General features: G+C 47.6%; 1 protein-coding gene across 2 annotated transcripts in view; it reads left to right on the top strand.

The window, feature by feature from the left end:
* Window positions 1-18721, top strand: part of TUT7 (terminal uridylyl transferase 7) — a 1097449-nt gene that overhangs the window by 1067544 nt on the left and 11184 nt on the right. For both annotated transcript variants that reach the window (XM_069228237.1, XM_069228248.1), the window contains exon 27: window positions 17044-17107. In XM_069228237.1, the coding sequence (XP_069084338.1) occupies window positions 17044-17107 (64 nt within the window). The remainder of the gene's footprint in view (window positions 1-17043; window positions 17108-18721) is intronic.

Raw genomic sequence — 18721 nt, forward strand, 5'->3', positions numbered from 1 at the left:
TACCGATTGGAATAAACAACTGTACAATTTAGGGAAAGATATCTGGCACTGAGGACCTGGTAAAAAGGACCCAGTGCACTTTCAGTCAAAATCACATCAGATACTAGGCAAAAAGTGGGGGTTACCTAGCCAGAAAGTGTGCTTTCCTACACAGAACTTGGTCATGGTTGCTATTCCCGCTTCTTCTTGGTGCCGAAAAGGGATGGAAGCCTTAGTCCTATCCTAAATCTGCACCCTCGCAATTTCTTCCTCAAGAAGGAAAAGTTACAATTCCTCACCCTGGTTCAGATCCTGTGTGGCCTAGACCCAGGAGACTGGATGGTAGCGCTGGACTTGCAGGATGCACAGTTTCACATCCCTGTCCTGCCTGCCTACCGGTGTTACCTGCAGTTCACGGTAGGCGACAAGCACTTTCAGTCCACCATTCTTCCCTTTGGCCTTACCTGCTCCCCTTGGTTTTTCCAGGGTGATGGCGGTGGTTGTAGCTTATCTGCGCAGATCAAGGGTGCCAGTCTTCCTCTACCTCTACGACTGGCTTTTGAAGGCGGGCTTGCTCCAGGCTGTCTCTCATCTCCATACTACTGCCGACCTCCTGCACTTGCTGGCATCCGCTATAAACATGCCAACACCTGACTCCCTCTCCGACTCTCCTATTGATCGGACCTGTTCTGGACACAGTGCAGTTTAGGGCTTATCCATCCGAACAGCGAGTCCATAATGTTCAGGCTATGATATCGATGTTTCAGCCTCTAGCCTGGTTTTCATTGAGACTGACTCTGAGGCTGCTGGGACTCATGGTTTCCTACATGCTGCTGGTGACACCATCCCCATTGGCATCTGCAGGATCTGCAGTTGGACCTAAAGTTCCAGTGGGCGCAGCATCAAGGGAATCTCTCCAACATGGTCCAGATCTCGGAGGAAAGTGTAAAAGACCTGCGTTGATGGCTAATGAATCTCAAAATGGGTCAGCAGCCGAACCCTCTCCCTTCTACAACCAGATTTCACAATGTTGACAAATGTGTCACTTCTGGGATGGGGAGGCAATCTGGGAGAGGTGGAGGATAGAGGGCTCTGGTCTTGCGGCTGAAGCCGGACTCCACATCAATCTGTTGGAGCTCTGTGCGATCCGACTGGTATTGAAAGCCTTTCTATCCTCCATCCAGGGAAGACTAATTCCAGTGTTCACATACAACACCACTACCGTGTAGTACTGCAACAAACAGGGCAGGATGGGGTTGTGGAACCTTTGTCAAGAAGCTCTGCGTCTCTGGACATGACTAGAATGTCAAGGCTTTTACCTAGTGGTTGAACATCTGGCGGGCTCTCTGAACGCCAGGGCGGACAAACTCAGCCGAAGATGCCTAGCGGATCACGAATGGGGTCTCCATCCCGAGGTGGTGCAAGATCTGATCTCTTTGAGCAGTGAGGAAACCCTTGGTTAGGTCTGCCTGTCACCACCAAGAACACGCACTGTTGCCAGTTCTGTGTGCTGGAGTTTCCATTGCAGCTCTAGTTCGAAGATGCTTTTCATCTCAAATGCTGCTGAGGCATCCTGTATGCCTTTCTGCTCATACCACTCATGCCCAGAGTTCTCGAGCAAATCAGGCAGGACCGGGCTCAAGTCATTTGTGTAGCCCCAACTGGGCACAGAGAGTTTAGTATCCTGAGCTGTTGAGCATGGCCATCGATCCTCCGATCAGGCTGCCCCTTTTGGAGGACCTTATGTTGCTGCAGCAGGGAAGAGTTCTCCGCCAGAACCTGTCAACTCTTATTTTTCTTGAATGGAGATTCAGAGCCTGCAGTTGACCGCTTTCAACCTTCTTCTTGATGCTTGTGTCGTTTTCTTCGTAGACAGGTGTCCCTCCAATAAGACAGTAAATGCATGCCGCTAGCACAAATTTGTGGCATGGTGTTCAGAAAAGCAAACTGATCCCCCTTCTACCCCTCCTTTCTCAAGTTATTTTGTCCTTCTCACTCTTGCCCAACAGGGCTCTGGGCAGTCCTAAGGGATATGTCTCTGCAGTCTCTGCTTTTCTGTGGTTGCTTGATCATCCATCCCTCTACAAATCCCTTGTCGTAAATAGGTTCTTGAATGGTCTTCAGCATATGTTTCTTTCCTCACTCTTTAAAATGCCTCAGTGGGACTTTAATCTTGTCTTAACATTTCTCATGTGTGCTCCCTTTGAGCTGCTTCATAATTGCCCTCCTAGGCTACTTAACATCAAGACCTCCTTCCTCGTGGTGATAACCTTTGCCCAGAGGTTCGGTGAGCTCTTGTTATGAGTGAGTCCTTGTCATCTAAGCCTCCTTACCTCACTACCCATCCTGACAAACGGGTGCTTTGTACAAGAGCCTCTTTTCTCCTGAAAGTGGTCACTCCTTTTCATGTAGGCCAATCCATCACCCTGCCTACTTTTTACGCTCCACCACATCCCTCCAAGGATGAGGTGCAACTCCACTGTATGGACCCAAAAGCAGTGTTGTCTTTCTACCTTGACCGCACACAGGAGTTCTGGGTGGACAACCAACTCTTCATGGGGTATGTTGGAGCGAAGAACGGTTGGGACGTGCAGAAGCAGACCAACTCCAGATGGATCGTACTCTGTATCAAGATCTGCTATGTACGAGCCAAGGTGCTACCCCATGAGCTATTGCAAGCTCATTCCACCCCAACTAAGGCAGCGACCATTGTGTTAGCATGTGGAGTTCCAGTCCAGGACATCTGCCAGGCAGCAATGTGGACCTCATTGCAAATGTTTACAAAGCACTACTGCCTGACAGAATCGTAGGGATGGGAACTTTGCCCGCTCAGTCCTGCAGGACTTCCTTGTCTGAAATTGGTCAGCAGACCCACCTCCAGGGACGGTATTGCTTGGATTTCTTTTCTAAGGTAAGGAATCTGCAGCTGGATGTCTCTATCAGATGAACAAGTTACTTACCTTGTATAACGCCTTATCTGGTAGAGACACTATCTAGCTGCAGATTTCTAACCGACCCACTCTGCGAACGGATTTCTGGGGATAGGGCTTTTACCCTTTCAGCACTCTAATGTTCACACCAGTGATCAGTGTTTTTTGTGGTTCTGCACTCCTGATGTGGAAAGTTGCAAACAGACAGACTTCAGTGCGCCCAAGTGGTGCCTATGTAAGCACTGTGAAGGTCACTTATGACGTAGAAGACACCGAATGGCACACATGGGTAGTGCTGATGAAAAAAAATCCGGATCCAGTCTGGTCACTGGGGATTTGCGGTAAGGAATTCGCAGCTATATAGTCTCTACTGGATGAGGCATTTCCAAATGTAACTAAGTTGTTCATCTGCATTACCCTTTACATCAGGCATTGTTACTCGAGAGTACAAAATGTTGAAATCTGATTAAAGAAGCACAATGTGCAATTGTTCTATATTAGAAGAATGGTATGACACACTCCCACATAAGATACCTTCCTCAAATATTTTCTCTCCTTCCATTTTGTATCGTCCTTTTCTTCCCGTTCTCTTCTTTGTCCAGCCCTATTCCACTTCCAGGAATGAAAGATTAACTGTCACCTCTGTTACAAATCACTCAATCTCATCTTGCAGTCTAGTTCTGCACCCTATAGCTTGTTTCTCGTAGACCATTTCCCTAACCATGCAGTACTAGCTTAATCCCTCTCAGTGTTGGACTGGCCTGTTCTACTGCTGACCAGCTTCTCACACATGCACCACGGGATGCTGTTCCTCAGGATCACTGTTAGAGCTGGCCCTCCCAGCAGGGTCACCTTCAAACATTTTGCCTTCCTCCTCCTATTTTTGCTGAATGTGTTTTTGTTTGCCTTAGAACTCTGTGCACTTTACCACCACTAACCCATGAAAGGTGCTTGTGCTCTCTCTTCTAAACATGGTAACATTGGCCTATACCCAATTGGCATATTTAGTCCGTAGTAAAGTGGCACTACCTGTGCCCAGGGCCTATAAATGAAATGCTACTATTGTGACTGCAGCACTAAATGTACCACCACTTAAGTAGCCCTTTAAACATGTCTCAGGTCTGCCTGGGAAGTTTATTAGTGCATGCTTGCCCTATTCAGTGGTGAAGTCTGCTTTGGGATCACAATTTTTAAAATGGCTCTTTCAGAAAATTGCCATTTTTCTGCCCTTAGCCCTTTTGTGCCTGGCAAGGGTCACATGACTGGGTTTAACTGACTTTAAAAGTTAGGCTTTGTGAATTCCTCTCAGACAGTCAAACATTAGAGGGATTAGGTATGCATGAGTGGGCCATCGGCTGGCAGGAAGAGGATTGGGGGTGGAGCTGAGCACAGCCTCATTTACACCTGAATAACCTTACACTACTAGTGGATCTGCAGCACTGATTGTGCCACCCACGTATGTAACCTTTTAAAGATGTCTCAGGCCTGCCATTGCAGAGCTTGTGTGTGCATTTCGACCTTGCAAAGTAAACATTTTGCCAGGTCCAAACCTTCTGTTTTTAGTACATATGTCATCCCTAGGGAAGGCCTTGGACAGCCCCAAGGCCAGGGTGTAGTATATTTAAAAAATTGGACATGTTCTTTTAAGTTTTACACGTCCCAGTAGAGAAAAAAAACCTCTTAAATTCTTTGGGTTTGTCAGTGTTCCTTTCGGGTCCTTGTCTTTCTCAGTCCTGTTCCTTTGAACTTTGTATTCAACAATGCGAGCACAATGTTGGAAAAAACGCCCTTTTGCTACTGTCCACAGTGCTACTCCAGGTACTCGTGAGTACATCAACAGGAAGATTGCAACCACTGCTAATTGTGGGAACATAACGAGGCTCCTTGCCCCATCTGGCTTGCCTTCCAGTCCAAAAAGACCACCCAGAACCGTTGAGATTGTCAGTTTGCTCAACATGCCATGGAACACCAAAGAGATGACAATCCCCCTGACGCCTTCAAGGAAGACGTTGAAAAAGCGGAAGGAGTTGCAGATGTTGGACAAGCTGCAGCCTTCAGCCTGGAACCTGATTATTCCTCTGACTCTGAGGCAACAGCCCCGCAGCTCACACCGGGCCAAAATCAGAAGACAGCAACAGCAAATACCAGGTCCCACCATCAGGTCACCCACCACCTCTCGGGGTAGGATTGTTCATTGAGCCCACAATTGGGTACACAGCATTCTGGACCGCCACTGCATCCTAGCCATGGCTGGCAGTGGCCTAATGTTTCAGAGCTGACTCAGACTCCATCCCTTGGGCCGAGCCAGCCGCTCAAGACCTGGCCTCTTCTCAAACTCAACAGCTCCCTCAATGACCTATGGGGTATCATAACTAACACCGATGGGCTCTTCAGAGCTGAAAAAACGGTCGACATTGAAACCAACTTCAAAGCCAAAACAGTCTCCGGTGCCCAGTTGACCAGCCAACAACTTTGTCAGGAGATTACCCATTAAATCAAACTTCCACTGGAGCAGATGCCTTTTACACAACTCCTTCCAACAGATGTGTGCTCAGACTTTACTGATTATATGAACCCTGCATCTTCTAGGGGGAAAGGGGCATAGGAAAAGAAAAAGAGAGACTGCCTCCAGATCCAGTTCCAGCCTGTGTTTCCCACTTGAAAATGGGATATTCAGTGTGTGACTCTGAAAACCTGCACCTTTCTTCTTACTGGAATTTCTTTAAAGGAACGACCTGCAGTCGGGTGATAAGAGCATAGATAAGTACATTTCTACCGTGTGTTCAGCCATTCACATTCATCCAATTCTATCGTTCTCCTAACCTGGATCTTTGAGAGACTAGCCTCTCTCTAAGAGAACAATGTTAACTTAATATCTTCTTTTCTCCCGGAGTCAGAGGTTTCCAAGGCTCTCTGGAGAATGGTTCAAAAGTTCACAAATATACAAACTACTAATGTATTTTACTGGAAACGAGAACCCCTTCTCAAGGTTCAGTTTTCTCAATCACAGTCTCTAGGAATTAGTCTAAGCACTGAGGCTTGTCTCTAAGTCTGCAAAGCACAAAGTTCTTGAATATTTGTGTACATATATATATTGGCAAATCTGGAAATCATACAAAATGATTCATTACTGCAGTTGCTTGAAGTTCTGTTAAGCCAAAACTAATTCTCCTCAGAAAGCCGATAGCCAATTGTTGGAAGAAGGAAAAAATTCAGCTTCCTCAAAAGAGAAAAAGTAGCTGGTGTGCACACAGTAACAAGAAAAATAATTAATTACTCAAAACTAAAAGAATTCTCTATGAAACGAAGCGCCTCAGGAACACTGCTCATTCTCCTCAGGAAGACAGTTGAAGTGCACAGCTCCCAAAGAGAAACAGCTGGAGGGAAGCTTCAGCTCGAGAATTAGGTAGAAACACTAGAGCAGTGACCTCACAAAGATTTGCAGCCACCATCTTGAGTGGCAGTTAAACCTGAAGAAGCTAGTTCTAAGAACATCCTCCACAAGAGCCACCGGGAGTGAGGACACCACTGCAACCAACATGGGTACAAGGAAAAGGGGAATCGTTTTTGATGAGGGAAGAACTTAACAACACTGGCAATAGTTTTCCTGACAACCTTCAAGAGGAGTTAGACACTCAGCAAAAGAGTGTGTTTATTCACCCTCACCTAGGAAAATTATAGCAAAACCACCACCAAAGGTGCAGGAGACCCTTCCTCAGAAGAGGAAGCTTACATTTGAGGAACAGCTGGCCTTGGAGCTTCCTCCATCTCCAAAGCTGATGAAGCATCAAGATAGGGACACCAGTCTGATGCCCTCTCGACCTGCTTTACCTTCTTCTACTCCGCCACCACCTTCTCCCCCACTACGACAGGGCCTTCTGCCTTCTTTCTCAGAGGGCTCAACACATTTCTACTGTGGGGAGAGGAGTCATCAACACATAGACACATATGATATTCCATATGACCTGCAGCCCTAGGAGGATCCATGGGACGATTATGGGTTTTTCCCTACAGGTGACAACGACCCTGACCTCTACCCTGCCAAGCCTTCCACTCTGGACGATACCACCTTTTATTTCAAGGGCATTTACAGGGCGGCCATCTTCCACAAGGTAGACCTCGACACCATTGTTTCACACCATATGCACATCATATCTTCCTGGTTAAGAACTCTCACACACACTTATAGTTCTACAAAGTTTTTACTCATGCTTAAGCCTTAGCTGGATGTCTTTAAAGACCCAGCCAAGGGGAGGATAGTCACTCTGGGGTTGACAACAAATGCAAGTTCTCCCCCTCAGACCCAACTTACATCAGGAGTCAGCTCTCACCAGACTCATTGGTTGTGTTCACCTCCTATAAATAGGCAAATGCACAGGGTACTGAGGATGCCCTGCCACCATACAACAAAAGTAAGAAAATTGAATCAGCAGGGAAATAAGTTGCCACACAATCTGCTTTCCATTGTCGGATCACAAACTCTGTGGGGTTATTATCCAGGTATGACCAAGCCCAATGTGACGAAATGGGACACCTGGTCCAGCATCTCCTGGATCAGTACAAACAACGGGCACAGGAGATTGTTGCAGAAGGACAAACAAACTCCAATAAAACTATCAGGTGAGCACAGGACCTGACTGCCACTGCTGCCAGAGGCATAGACTCAAGTGTCTTGATCTGCAGACATGCTTGGCTCAGTGTCTCTGGCTTTAACCCAAATATCCAGCAGTATCTGTTCAACATGCACTTTGATTGGGAACACTTCTTGGGACCTCAAGTTGATCTGATGCATGAAAAAGTCCAAAAAGACACGGACACAGCCAAAGCAATAGGAGCTCTCCAGTCGGTATCGCCCCATGAGACATCTCTATCTCCCCATGCAACTTTTTGTCACTCACAATTCTGTGCCAGCACCAAAGCCACCTCCCCAGAGACATCCACTTACTACCACAGGCAACAGCCACTAGCCTCCTGAAGTTATTCCAAGGGTGCATGTAGGGGAGCAACTCCATGGATAGAGGTAGAGGTAGGGCAGCTAATGGAACTGCACCAACCAAGCAATAACTTCCTCTCCCTTCCACCACGAACAGACAACACCTGTCAGGGGACGTCAGCAGGGGTTCCTTGTGCACTGGCAAAACATTACCTCAGACCCCAACTTCTGTCCATTGTAGAGCATGGTTACTTCCTGGAACTTATTGCACCACCACCAAACACCCCTCTCCCCTGCAAACTCTCATCAGAACAGCAATGCCTCCTCTGGGAAGAAGTGGATGCTCTCATACTCAAGCGGGCCATAGCGCCAGTGCCACTAGAACAACATTGCAAGGGGTTCTACTCCCTGTATTTTTTAATCCCAAGAAAGACAGGTCCCTGAGGCCACTACTAGACCTCAGACCCCTCAACAACTACATTATTTTAAAGCATTTTCACATGGTCACGCTCCAGGGCGTCAATCCTGACTGCCCTCAACTTGAAGAACAACTATATTCATATCCTGATCCACCCTGCACATCGCCACTAAATCAGTTTCTGGTAAGTGGACAGCACTTTCAATTCCAACTTCTGCCCTTCGCGTTAACCATAGCTCCCAGAGTCTTCACCAAATGCCTTGGAATGGTAGCTGCTCATCTTCAGAGGAGTGGTGGCCACAGTTTCCCGTACCTCAGCAACTGGCTGATACAGTGCAAGCAAACTGCAGTGTTTAGCCCGTGCTCAGAGCAATTTAGATCTCCTCTACAATCTAGGTTTTCCCATTAACGTGGGCAAGACCCACCGCCATCCCCTACAAATACAGTCCTTTCTTGTACCAAGTGTAAACTGTCGCTGGGAAAGCTTATCCCACTCCCCCTTGGTTCCAAACCTTCCAGCTCCTGCTGCCTTTTCTCAGCCAAATCGTCAGCTAACAATGAAAACAGTAATGCACTTCCTCTGCATAATGGCCTCCTCCATCACCATTGTTTCCAATGACTGAATACACATGCATGTGCTTCAAGTGCCAGGCGGCACAATTGTTACCACCAGAGGGTCTATGGGAGGAGCTAATGTTGATTTGGGCCAACACCGTCACTCTCTGCAATGGTGGAACAACAACAATCTGTTGCAGGGCAGGCTTTTCAGAGACCCAGTCCCCCAAGTGACCATCACCAGCGATGCCTCTCTCATGGGCTGGAGAGGGAACATCTGCAGGATATGACTTGTTCAGGGTCTGTGGACACCTTTTCAACAGACCTCCAATATCCACTATTTGGAGTTACTGCCAGTCCAGTTGGCTCTGAAGGCTTTTCTTCTGCTAAGTACACCACAAAACCGTCCTGGTTAAAACAGTCAACATAATTGCCATTTGTTACCTGCAAAAACAGGGTTTGGGGAAGCATACACTTTCCCCATCTTTCTGCATCTGATAGAGACTTCTAGTTGCAGATTCCTTACCTTAGAATTTTACCCCAGGTGTCAGACTGGATACGGAGATTTTTCTTCGAGCTATACCCTTGTGTGTCGGTAGGTGGTGTTGTGGTCACCGTGATGACGTCGGGAGTAGTACATAGACGCCGCCCTCGCGCAGTGACGTCAGTTTATTTTCTTTCCGCGCCACACACTGATCTGAAGAGAGATACCCGGGCTATTTTTTGGCCGAATTTGACTGTTTTGTCAAAGTTTTTATGTACAGCTTTGGTGCGTCGAGATGTCCCCGAAGACCGGGTTCAAGCCTTGTGAGGACTGCAATCGGACAATGTTGGTAACTTATCCTCATCGCCTTTGTCTGTGGTGCCTTGAGCGCGACAATGACCCGAAGTCTTGCTCCGAGTGTCTGGCCATGCCCCCAAAGGCTTTGAGGGAGTGGTCCCTAAAGCTAATGGCTCCCTGGCACTCGACTCTGCGTAGGTCTCGGTCTCGCTCGAGAGAAAGGTCTCTAGATCGGTCGCGGAGTCATCACCACTCGTCGTCTTCGAAATCCTCGGGTCAAAGTAAGAAGAAGAAGAAGTCGAAGAAGTCCCATCGCTCTCTGACTTCACCCCGTCGCTCGGCCAACGCAACGCGGGACGAGCGTCCACGCACTAGGCCTCCATCCTCAGAGCCTGCGTCTGGGTCGAGACTGCGCTTCCCTGAGTTTCCCGGAGACGGAGTGACCCCCGCCCAACTGAAACAGTTTTACGAGGCCACGCGCCTCATCTTTGGGCAGGCTGAAACCGATACAGCGCCTTCGGGCCCAAGGGGTTCGGCTGAGGGGCATTCGAGTTCGAGACCTTCCCCGGCGCCTGGTCGATTATCGGCGCTCCCGACGTCGGTAGTGCCCACTATCGACGTCGACCCAATTCTTATCCCCAACGACTCGGAGTGGCATCGGCCGACGCCACCTTCGGCTTTGGTGGGGCCTATTCGCCCAAGGTCGGAATCAGACCCTTTTTCATATGGGTATGAATATGGGGAGGAATTGGAGGGGTCCCTGGACCCTTATGAATACCAGGATGACCCTGCTATGGACTGGGCACAGGATTTGGGAGAAGCCAATGGTCTGGATACCTCTCCTGATGCTGGCATGATGTCTCCTCCTACCGTGGCTACGGCAGAGGGAGTGACTTATACTATGGAGGTCAGTAGGGCGGCTGATGTCCTCGGCCTTGAGCTACTGTAGAAGTCAGGTCTAATCTCCTGATGGAGGTGCTTCAGCCTGGGGCTTCCACTGCAGAACCCCTTTTACCATTCAATGAGGCCCTCACCGATGTCCTTTTAGGTACATGGTCCAAACCCAACACAGGGGCTCCTGTGAACAGGACTATCGCTCGCCGCCATCGTACTACACAAAATGAACCAAAATTCCTGTCCCAACACCCCACGCCTGAGAGTCTTGTTATCCAGGCTTCATCTTCTTCCGGCGTGTTTCCTTCTGCTCCCCCGGAGAGGGAATCCAAAAGGCTGGAACAGTTTGGCAAGAAGTTGTTTTCTTCCTCCAGTCTAGCGCTGCGGTCTGTGAACACTGCATGCCCTTTGGGCCATTATACCCACTCCCTGTGGGATACGGTTGCGCAAGTCCTGCCGCAGATACCGGAGGAGGCCCGTGCGATCGTCCACCAAGCAGTGAACGATGGGAGAGATGCAGCGAAGTTCACAATTCGTTGTGGGCTGGATACGACCGACTCTCTGGGCAGATCGGTTGCAACGCCAGTGGCCTTACGGAGCCACGCCTGATTACGCACTTCTGGTTTCTCTGGGGATATCCTCATCACTCATGGACATGCCCTTTGATGGCACCTGTCTCTTCGGAGACAAAGCAGACTCTTCCTTGGAGAGATTCAAGGATTCCTGGACTACGGCTCGGTCCCTCGGTCTTTCCTCTGCCACTCGCCCACCACAGTCTGCTTTTCGTCCCTTTTGTGGACACGGAAGGGGCGCCCTGTCGCGTCCTCTACCCAGCTACCGTGCCACACACGCTGGCCAGCCTATGCGTGGCCAAGGACGCGGAATCCAACGTGGCCATGGGACAGGGAACCAGAGGTCTGTCCAGTCCACCTCTGCAGCCTTCAAACCCTCCTAGTCCATCTCCTCACTCCCACCCAGTTGGTGGCAGAATCCGCCATCACCTGCCCCACTGGGAACATATCACCATGGACGGGTGGGTTTTGCAGATCATTCTGAAGGGCTACTCCCTCCCATTCGAATCTGCACCACCACACATGGCACCATCCTTCCATCATCTTCCGGAGGATCATTTGGCGCTTCTCTGCCAGGAAGTCGCAGCTCTCTTGGCCAAGGGAGCTATAGAAAGGGTCCCTGTGCCAGAAGTAGGTTGTGGCTGTTATTCCCGCTACTTTCTGATAGCAAAGAAGGACAAGATCTTACTTCCTATCCTAAACTTTCGGGGCCTGAACTACTTCCTCAAGAAGGAGAAGTTCAAAATGCTCACCCTGGCTAAGGTTCTGTCTGCCTTAGACCCAGGAGACTGGATGGTAGCGTTGGACATGCAGGACGCTTATTTCCACATCCCCATCCTTCCTGCCCACAGACGTTACCTACGATTCGTGGTAGGTCACAAGCACTTTCAGTTTACCATGCTCCCCTTCGGCTTTACCAGCGGCCCTCGGGTGTTAACGAAAGTGATGGCGGTGGTTGCAGCTCATCTGCGCAGGTTAGGGGTCTCAGTCTTTCCCTACCTCGACAACTGGCTGTTGAAGGCGCCCTCATCCCAGACAGTCGTCTCCCACGTTCAGACTACGGCGAACCTCCTGCACATGCTGGGGTTCACTATAAACGTGCCGAAGTCACACCTGACTCCCTCTCAGACGTTCATTGGAGCTGTTCTGGATACAGTGCAGTTTCGGGCTTATCCTCCCGACAAGCGAGTCCAAGACATTCAGGCTATGATTCCGATCTTTCAGCCTCGGTCTTGGGTTTCGGTGAGACTGACTCTGAGGCTGCTGGGCCTCATGCATCCTGCTATTAGCACATGCCAGATGGCATATGCGGGCTCTGCAGTGGGACCTGAAGTTCCAGTGGGCGTAGCATCAGGGGAATCTCTCCGACATGGTCCAAATCTCGGAGGGGACTGCAAAAGACCTGCAGTGGTGGCTTTCGAATCCAAATTGGGTCAACAGCAGATCCCTTTCCCTTCCCCAACCAGATCTCTCTATAGTGACAGATGCGTAACTTCTAGGTTGGGGCGGCCACATGGGAGAGGCAGAGATCAGAGGCCTCTGGTCTCCGGCTGAGTCGGGGCTCCACATAAATCTGCTGGAGCTCTGGGCGATCAGGCTTGAATTGAAAGCATTCCTTCCCTCTCTGAAAGGGAAAGTGGTGCAGGTGTTCATGGACAATACTACCGCCTTGTGATACTGCAACAAACAGGGCGGAGTAGGGTCCTGGACCCTTTGTTAGGAGGCACTACACCTCTGATGGCTGGAACATCAGGGCGTTACCCTGATGGTTCAACATCTGGCGGACTCTCAACGCCAGAGCAGAAGAACTCAGCCGCTGACGCAGTCGATCACGAATGTCGTCTCCATCCGGAGGTGGCGCAAGGTCTCTTTCACAAGTGGGGAGAGCTTGGGTTAGATCTGTTCGCCTCCGCAGAGAATGCGCAATGTCAGCTGTTTTGCACGCTGGAGTATCCAAGGCGGCACTCGCTCGGAGATGCTTTTCATCTCGAGTGGAGCTCCGGCCTCCTTTATGCCTTCCCACCTATCCCTCTTCTGCCCAGATTTCTAAAGAAAATCAGGAACGACCGGGCCCAAGTCATCTTGGTGGCTCCGGACTGGGCTCGAAGAGTGTGGTATCCAGAGCTATTGAGCATGTCCATCGATCCTCCACTCAGACTGCCTCTGCAGGCGGATCTTCTGTCGCAGTAACGGAACGGTTCTGCACCCGAACCTGTTCAACCTCCTCCTTCTTGCATCGAGATTGAGTAGCAACAGTTGACAGCTTTTGCCCTTGCACCCGAAGTCTGCAATGTTATCTTGGCAGCCAGGCGTCCATCGACTAAAACTGTATACGCCTGTGGTTGGAATACATTTGTGGCATGGTGTACCAACAAATCTGTTGATCTCCTTTCTGCCCCACTGTCAGAGGTTCATCTGTTCATTCTTTCTCTAGCCCAGCAGAGCTCTTCTTTGGGCACACTTAATGGGTATTTATCTACCATTTCGGCCTTTCTTAGGCTACCTGATCAGCCCTCACTCTTCAAATCTCCTATTATGAGTAGGTTCCTAAAAGGGCTCACCCACTTATTTCCTCCCACTCCATTTATCATGCCTCAGTGGGATCTTAATCTTGTACTTACTTATTTGATGTGTACCCCCTTTGAGCCAATGCATAATTGTCCCTTGCGGCTCCTCACCTTCAAAACTGCCTTTCTGGTCGCTATTATCTCTGCTCGCAGGGTGAGTGAGCTTCAGGCCATTTCTTCAAAACCTCCATTCTTGTCTGTACACCCTGACAAAGTAGTGTTACGCACTAGAGCTCCCTTCTGTCCTAAGGTGGTTAGACCATTTCATGTTGGCTAGTCCATCACTTTGCCTACAATCTACTCACCCCCACATCCTTCCCATGAGGAGGAGAGACTCCATCGTATGGACCCAAAAAGAGCGTTGGCGTTCTACCTCAATTGTACTAAAGATTTCCGGGTGGGCGATCAACTCTTTGTTGGCTATGTGGGTGCGAAAAAAGGGAAGGCGGGGCAAAAGCATACCATCTCTCGATGGGTGTTTCTTTGCATCAAATTGTGCTATGCTTTGGCTAAGAAGCAACCTCCTGAAGGCTTGCGTGCTCATTCCACCAGAGCAACTGCTGCTTCCATTGCGTTAGCACGCAGAGTTCCTGTTGTGGATATCTGTCAGGCAGCTACGTGGGCATCCCTGCACACATTTGCTAAGCATTACTGCCTGGATAGTTGGTTGTTCAGTCCTGCAGGACTTTGGAGTATGATCTTGGTTCGCAGCCCACCACCGAGGATGGCATTGCTTGGGTATCAATTCTAAGGTAAGGAATCTGCAACTAGAAGTCTCTATCAGATGTACAAGTTACTTACCTTCGGTAACAAAATATCTGGTAGAGACATATTCTAGTTGCAGATTCCTTACCGCCCACCCATCCTCCCCACTTGCGAACTGATTTCTAGGGACAGGGATTCCCCCTTTCAGGTCCATAGCTCTGGCGCACTAATCTCAGTGTTAGCAGCTCTGCGCTCTGCCATGGAAAGTTGTTAAAAGAAACTGACATCACTGCACGAGGGCTGCATCTATGTGCTTCTCCCGACGTCATCACGGCGACCACAATGCCTGTGGAGTCCACCAACGCCACCTACCGACGCGCAAGGGTATTGCTCGTAGACAAATCTCCGGATCCAGCCTGACGCCTGGGGGAAAATTCTAAGGTAAGGAATCTGCAACTAGAATATGTCCCTACCAGATATTTTGTTACCGAAGGTAAGTAACTTGTACATTAGTGCAAAACATTTGGTTTTGGACGATCCGCCACAAAGTACATCTGCTAACGGAGTACCTTCCAGGAGAAGACAATGACTTTGCAGGCCTGTGCAGCAGGATGCACAGCAAGTTCACAAATGGTAGCTCCACCCCCAAGTCCTGCTCCCGTCCCCAAATAGATCTCTTTGCAACCTCTGAAAACTCTAAATACCCAAGCTTCGCCTTCAGGTTCCCACAGTCCATGGGTATTGCACCATGGACGAACTGGTCGGGGATATTTGCCTACACCTTTCTTCCTCTTCCACACTTCAGCAGACCTCTGTCACCATGGTAGCTCTTATCCTTCATGAGAACCTCCCCAACAGGCCAAACCTTCTCACTCAAAACCAGTGCATAGTCAGACATCCCAGTCCCAGACAGCTCAAACTGGCTCCTGAGGTCCTAAAGTTTCGGTGTAACAATTTACCAGTTGATTGCATGCCCATCCACAGAGAGGCTCGCTGTCCCACTACATGAGTCTGTTATGCAGCGAAGTGGAAGAGGTTTGTCCATTATTGCCTTTCCAAACACATAGATCCACTTAAGCCGCAGTGCAAGTTATCTTTTGCTAGCTTCATGTACAACACACAGCACTGGCTTACACTTCCATTTGCTTCCATTTGGCTGCAGTACCAGCATACCTGCATAACATGGAACACTCTTGATTATTCAAAGTCCTAGTCAATAAAGCTTTTATAGAATGACTTAAGAGTTATTCCCACCTTCCCCACCCTCAGCCCTCTTTTGGAGCCTTAATATAGTCCTCACAAGGCTCATGGGACCCCCCACTTCTGAGCCTCACACCACACTTGCCCTCTCCAGTTTTTGTTTTGTAAGGTTGCATTTTAGTCGCAAATACTCTCCTCAGATGGGTGAGCGAGATTCAAGGTTTCACACTGGAAGAAATTGTTTTTCAAGGATCATGCTGACAGGGTAGTCCTTAAAACTAACCCAGTTGTACTGCCTTAGGTCGTTTCTTCTTTCCCCATCACCACAGTTGAACTTCCTGTGTCTTTTCTTTTTCACATTCAGTTTTAGTAGCTGAAAGAGCCCTCCACGCACTATTCATAAAGAGGGCTCTCGTATTATATTGATAGGGACAATGTTTTTCGTAAACCTCAACAACTTTTTGTTTCCTACATTAAACCTCACAAAGGCACTGCAAGGGATAGCTTGCTGGCTAGTCAGGTGCATTCAAACCTGCTATGCCAAAGCCCGAAAACAGCTTCCTCCTCCATCTAGGTTGCCTTATACTCATCACAAAGCAGCTTTCATGGCCTTTCTGGGTAATATCCCTACTGTGTGGCTGTCCTAGCACACCAGCAAGCTCAAGTGGGCGAGGCTGTACAACATACACATTCAGTCTTGTGCAACACCCTCTGTCTTAGCCACAACATAGGGGAGAACTGCTTTACATTCTGTGGAGAGCATGTATGTGTATCTACAGCTACAAATGCCACAAACGGAAAATGTTACTTAGACTGTAAGTATATGTTCGTGGCATACAGTGCTGTAGAATCACATGCACCCACTTTCATCCTCACCTGCTGTGCGGTAAAACAATCTAATAATCAAGCCTACAACATGTGCACTTTACCAGTCATAGGAGCAGTCATCATACCTTGTGACTGGAAAGACTTCTTCAAAGAAAAACATGTAATACACATCCAAGCCAAACACTAGATAGCAGGAGTATGCAGAGCATGTGAATCTACAACACTACATGCCACAAACAGATGCTTTCAGGATAAGTAACATTTTCCTTCCCCAGCTGTGTATCCTCAAGTTAAAGTAAGGTAAAGCAAGATGTATGGTTGCTTCTATAAAGTAGTCAATACGTTTTTATACAATCTTATTAAACAATATCTGCCTTTTTATAGGCAGTTAATGCCTCTTTTCTTCCCTAATAACTTTTGTGACCTATTGTCATTCTCATGTGTATGTATTTGAACAGCATCCTCATTAAAAATAGGGTTTATGTGAGAGAATCTACACTCGGCTGCTTGTTATTTGGTGTTTAATTTACATAGCTAGAAGAAGCATGACCATGATCTGACATTTTCTTTAAATCTGCATCCATTTAATCTTTTGCAGCAATAGGTTTGAAGACTACTTCATTAATTTTTACATTGGTAGATAATAAAACCATTTCATGATGTATTTGCTGTATTTTCTAGGTAATACACCCACATGACGAGAAAAGGAAGCAACAGGGGAAGGTATCACTGTGCCCTCAGTCGGGTGAGTTGAGGTGTTTTCAGTTAATTACATGTTCATTTCCAGAATAAAATGTGTATATTTATGCTTTATGTTCCGCAGCATGATGTGCTTTTCTTCTTTCTGTCCTAAAGAAAGAGTCCACAGTTTTGGAAAATATGCATAACGTGAGGATTTTAAATGTGAGTGCAATGAAGTCCCCTGCTGTGGTGATTTAAAATATTTTGAACTCATTCAATAATTACAAAAGTCTATGATTAACTGCATGAGGTTGCCCATTTACAGGTAATTTCTGGTTGTTTTAATGTGATCATGTGCCACACGCACCGCTTCAGAGGACCAGAATAAAAGATGTAGAACTGTATGTGTGTCGCTGGAGAGTAATAGTGAACATCAAAGACAGTTGGGTACTTTTAAGGTACATTAGCCTCCGTCCAATTCTTGCCCAGAGAGAAATCCTCTAGAGTAGCTGGTCTTCACTCTCTTCAGTGACCGGTATTTTTGTCCTGTTTTGACGGGGGAAATCTAGTCATTTAGGTTATTGGTACAGATGAATTAGGCAACTTCTAATTCTTTGCTACTAGACCGATAAGATATTTAGAGTATCATTCACACAGACTTTTACACCCAGGATGACCTTTGGTTTATAAAAAGTTGAATTTAAGTATTAAAATAGCATTTTTGTGTCTGAGTTTTTAGTCCTAGAAATTTCATTCCAACTGAGGACAATCCATTCATATTGTGGATTGTCAGCAGTTGGGTTGTTAGCGTTAGGCTACGAGCAGGGCTGTACTTAGTAGAGATGTAGTTCGCTGCACAAAGACAGTATTGTGGATACTATCAGAACTTCCCAGTGATTTTTAACCCACAATGCACTCGTGTTCTTAGTACTGCAAAAGTGTCAGGTGTGCAAAATGGGTGTGGAAAACATGCCATACATGAAGAAGGTATGTGGGAAGGGGGCTCCTTAACAAGGAATTTATTTTCCTGCGATGGAAACAGAAAAGGCTGTGATGCATTTGCTTTGTAAATATCAACATACACGGGTAATGTTCTTTAACATAGACTATCTGCCTGTTAACAAGATTCTTGGTGATTTATATGCTTAATTCAGAGTTTTTAGTGAGTTAAAAATATGTATTAATTGTTCCAAAATATTTAGGCATAAGTGTGCGAAATGTGAAATTCTACAATATGAGCACATTTAAGAGAGAAAGTAGAGCTCATTCTACACTTCTATATTTAATCACTTCTTTCTTGGAACTCTACCCTCAATTTGTTGTTATTGTCATAGTGCTGAGATCATCTTATACCAAGCTTTTGGTCTTATGCCCATAAGCTTTTCTCTCAGTAGGTTTTTTCCCATTTGAAGATGCTGTTGTGACCTTGCTTTCTGCCACGATATCAGTTTTGTCAAGCATTTCGAGCCACATGGGCAGTATGTATTGTGGCTTGCACAGAACATTTTGAAGATCACTCTTTGCTACAATGGTAGGCAGGGTCAGGATTGACATGTGGGCATCGTATGCCCTGTTCTTTTCATGACTAGAACTACCCTGGATACAGCATGTGCACTATTTTGTTAAAGTGGCATTAGTGTTTTGCCAAAGTGTTCAATTCGATAGAGCACACAGTATT

Source organism: Pleurodeles waltl, chromosome 1_1, assembly GCF_031143425.1.
Source record: "Pleurodeles waltl isolate 20211129_DDA chromosome 1_1, aPleWal1.hap1.20221129, whole genome shotgun sequence".
NCBI classification, from domain to species: domain Eukaryota; kingdom Metazoa; phylum Chordata; class Amphibia; order Caudata; family Salamandridae; genus Pleurodeles; species Pleurodeles waltl.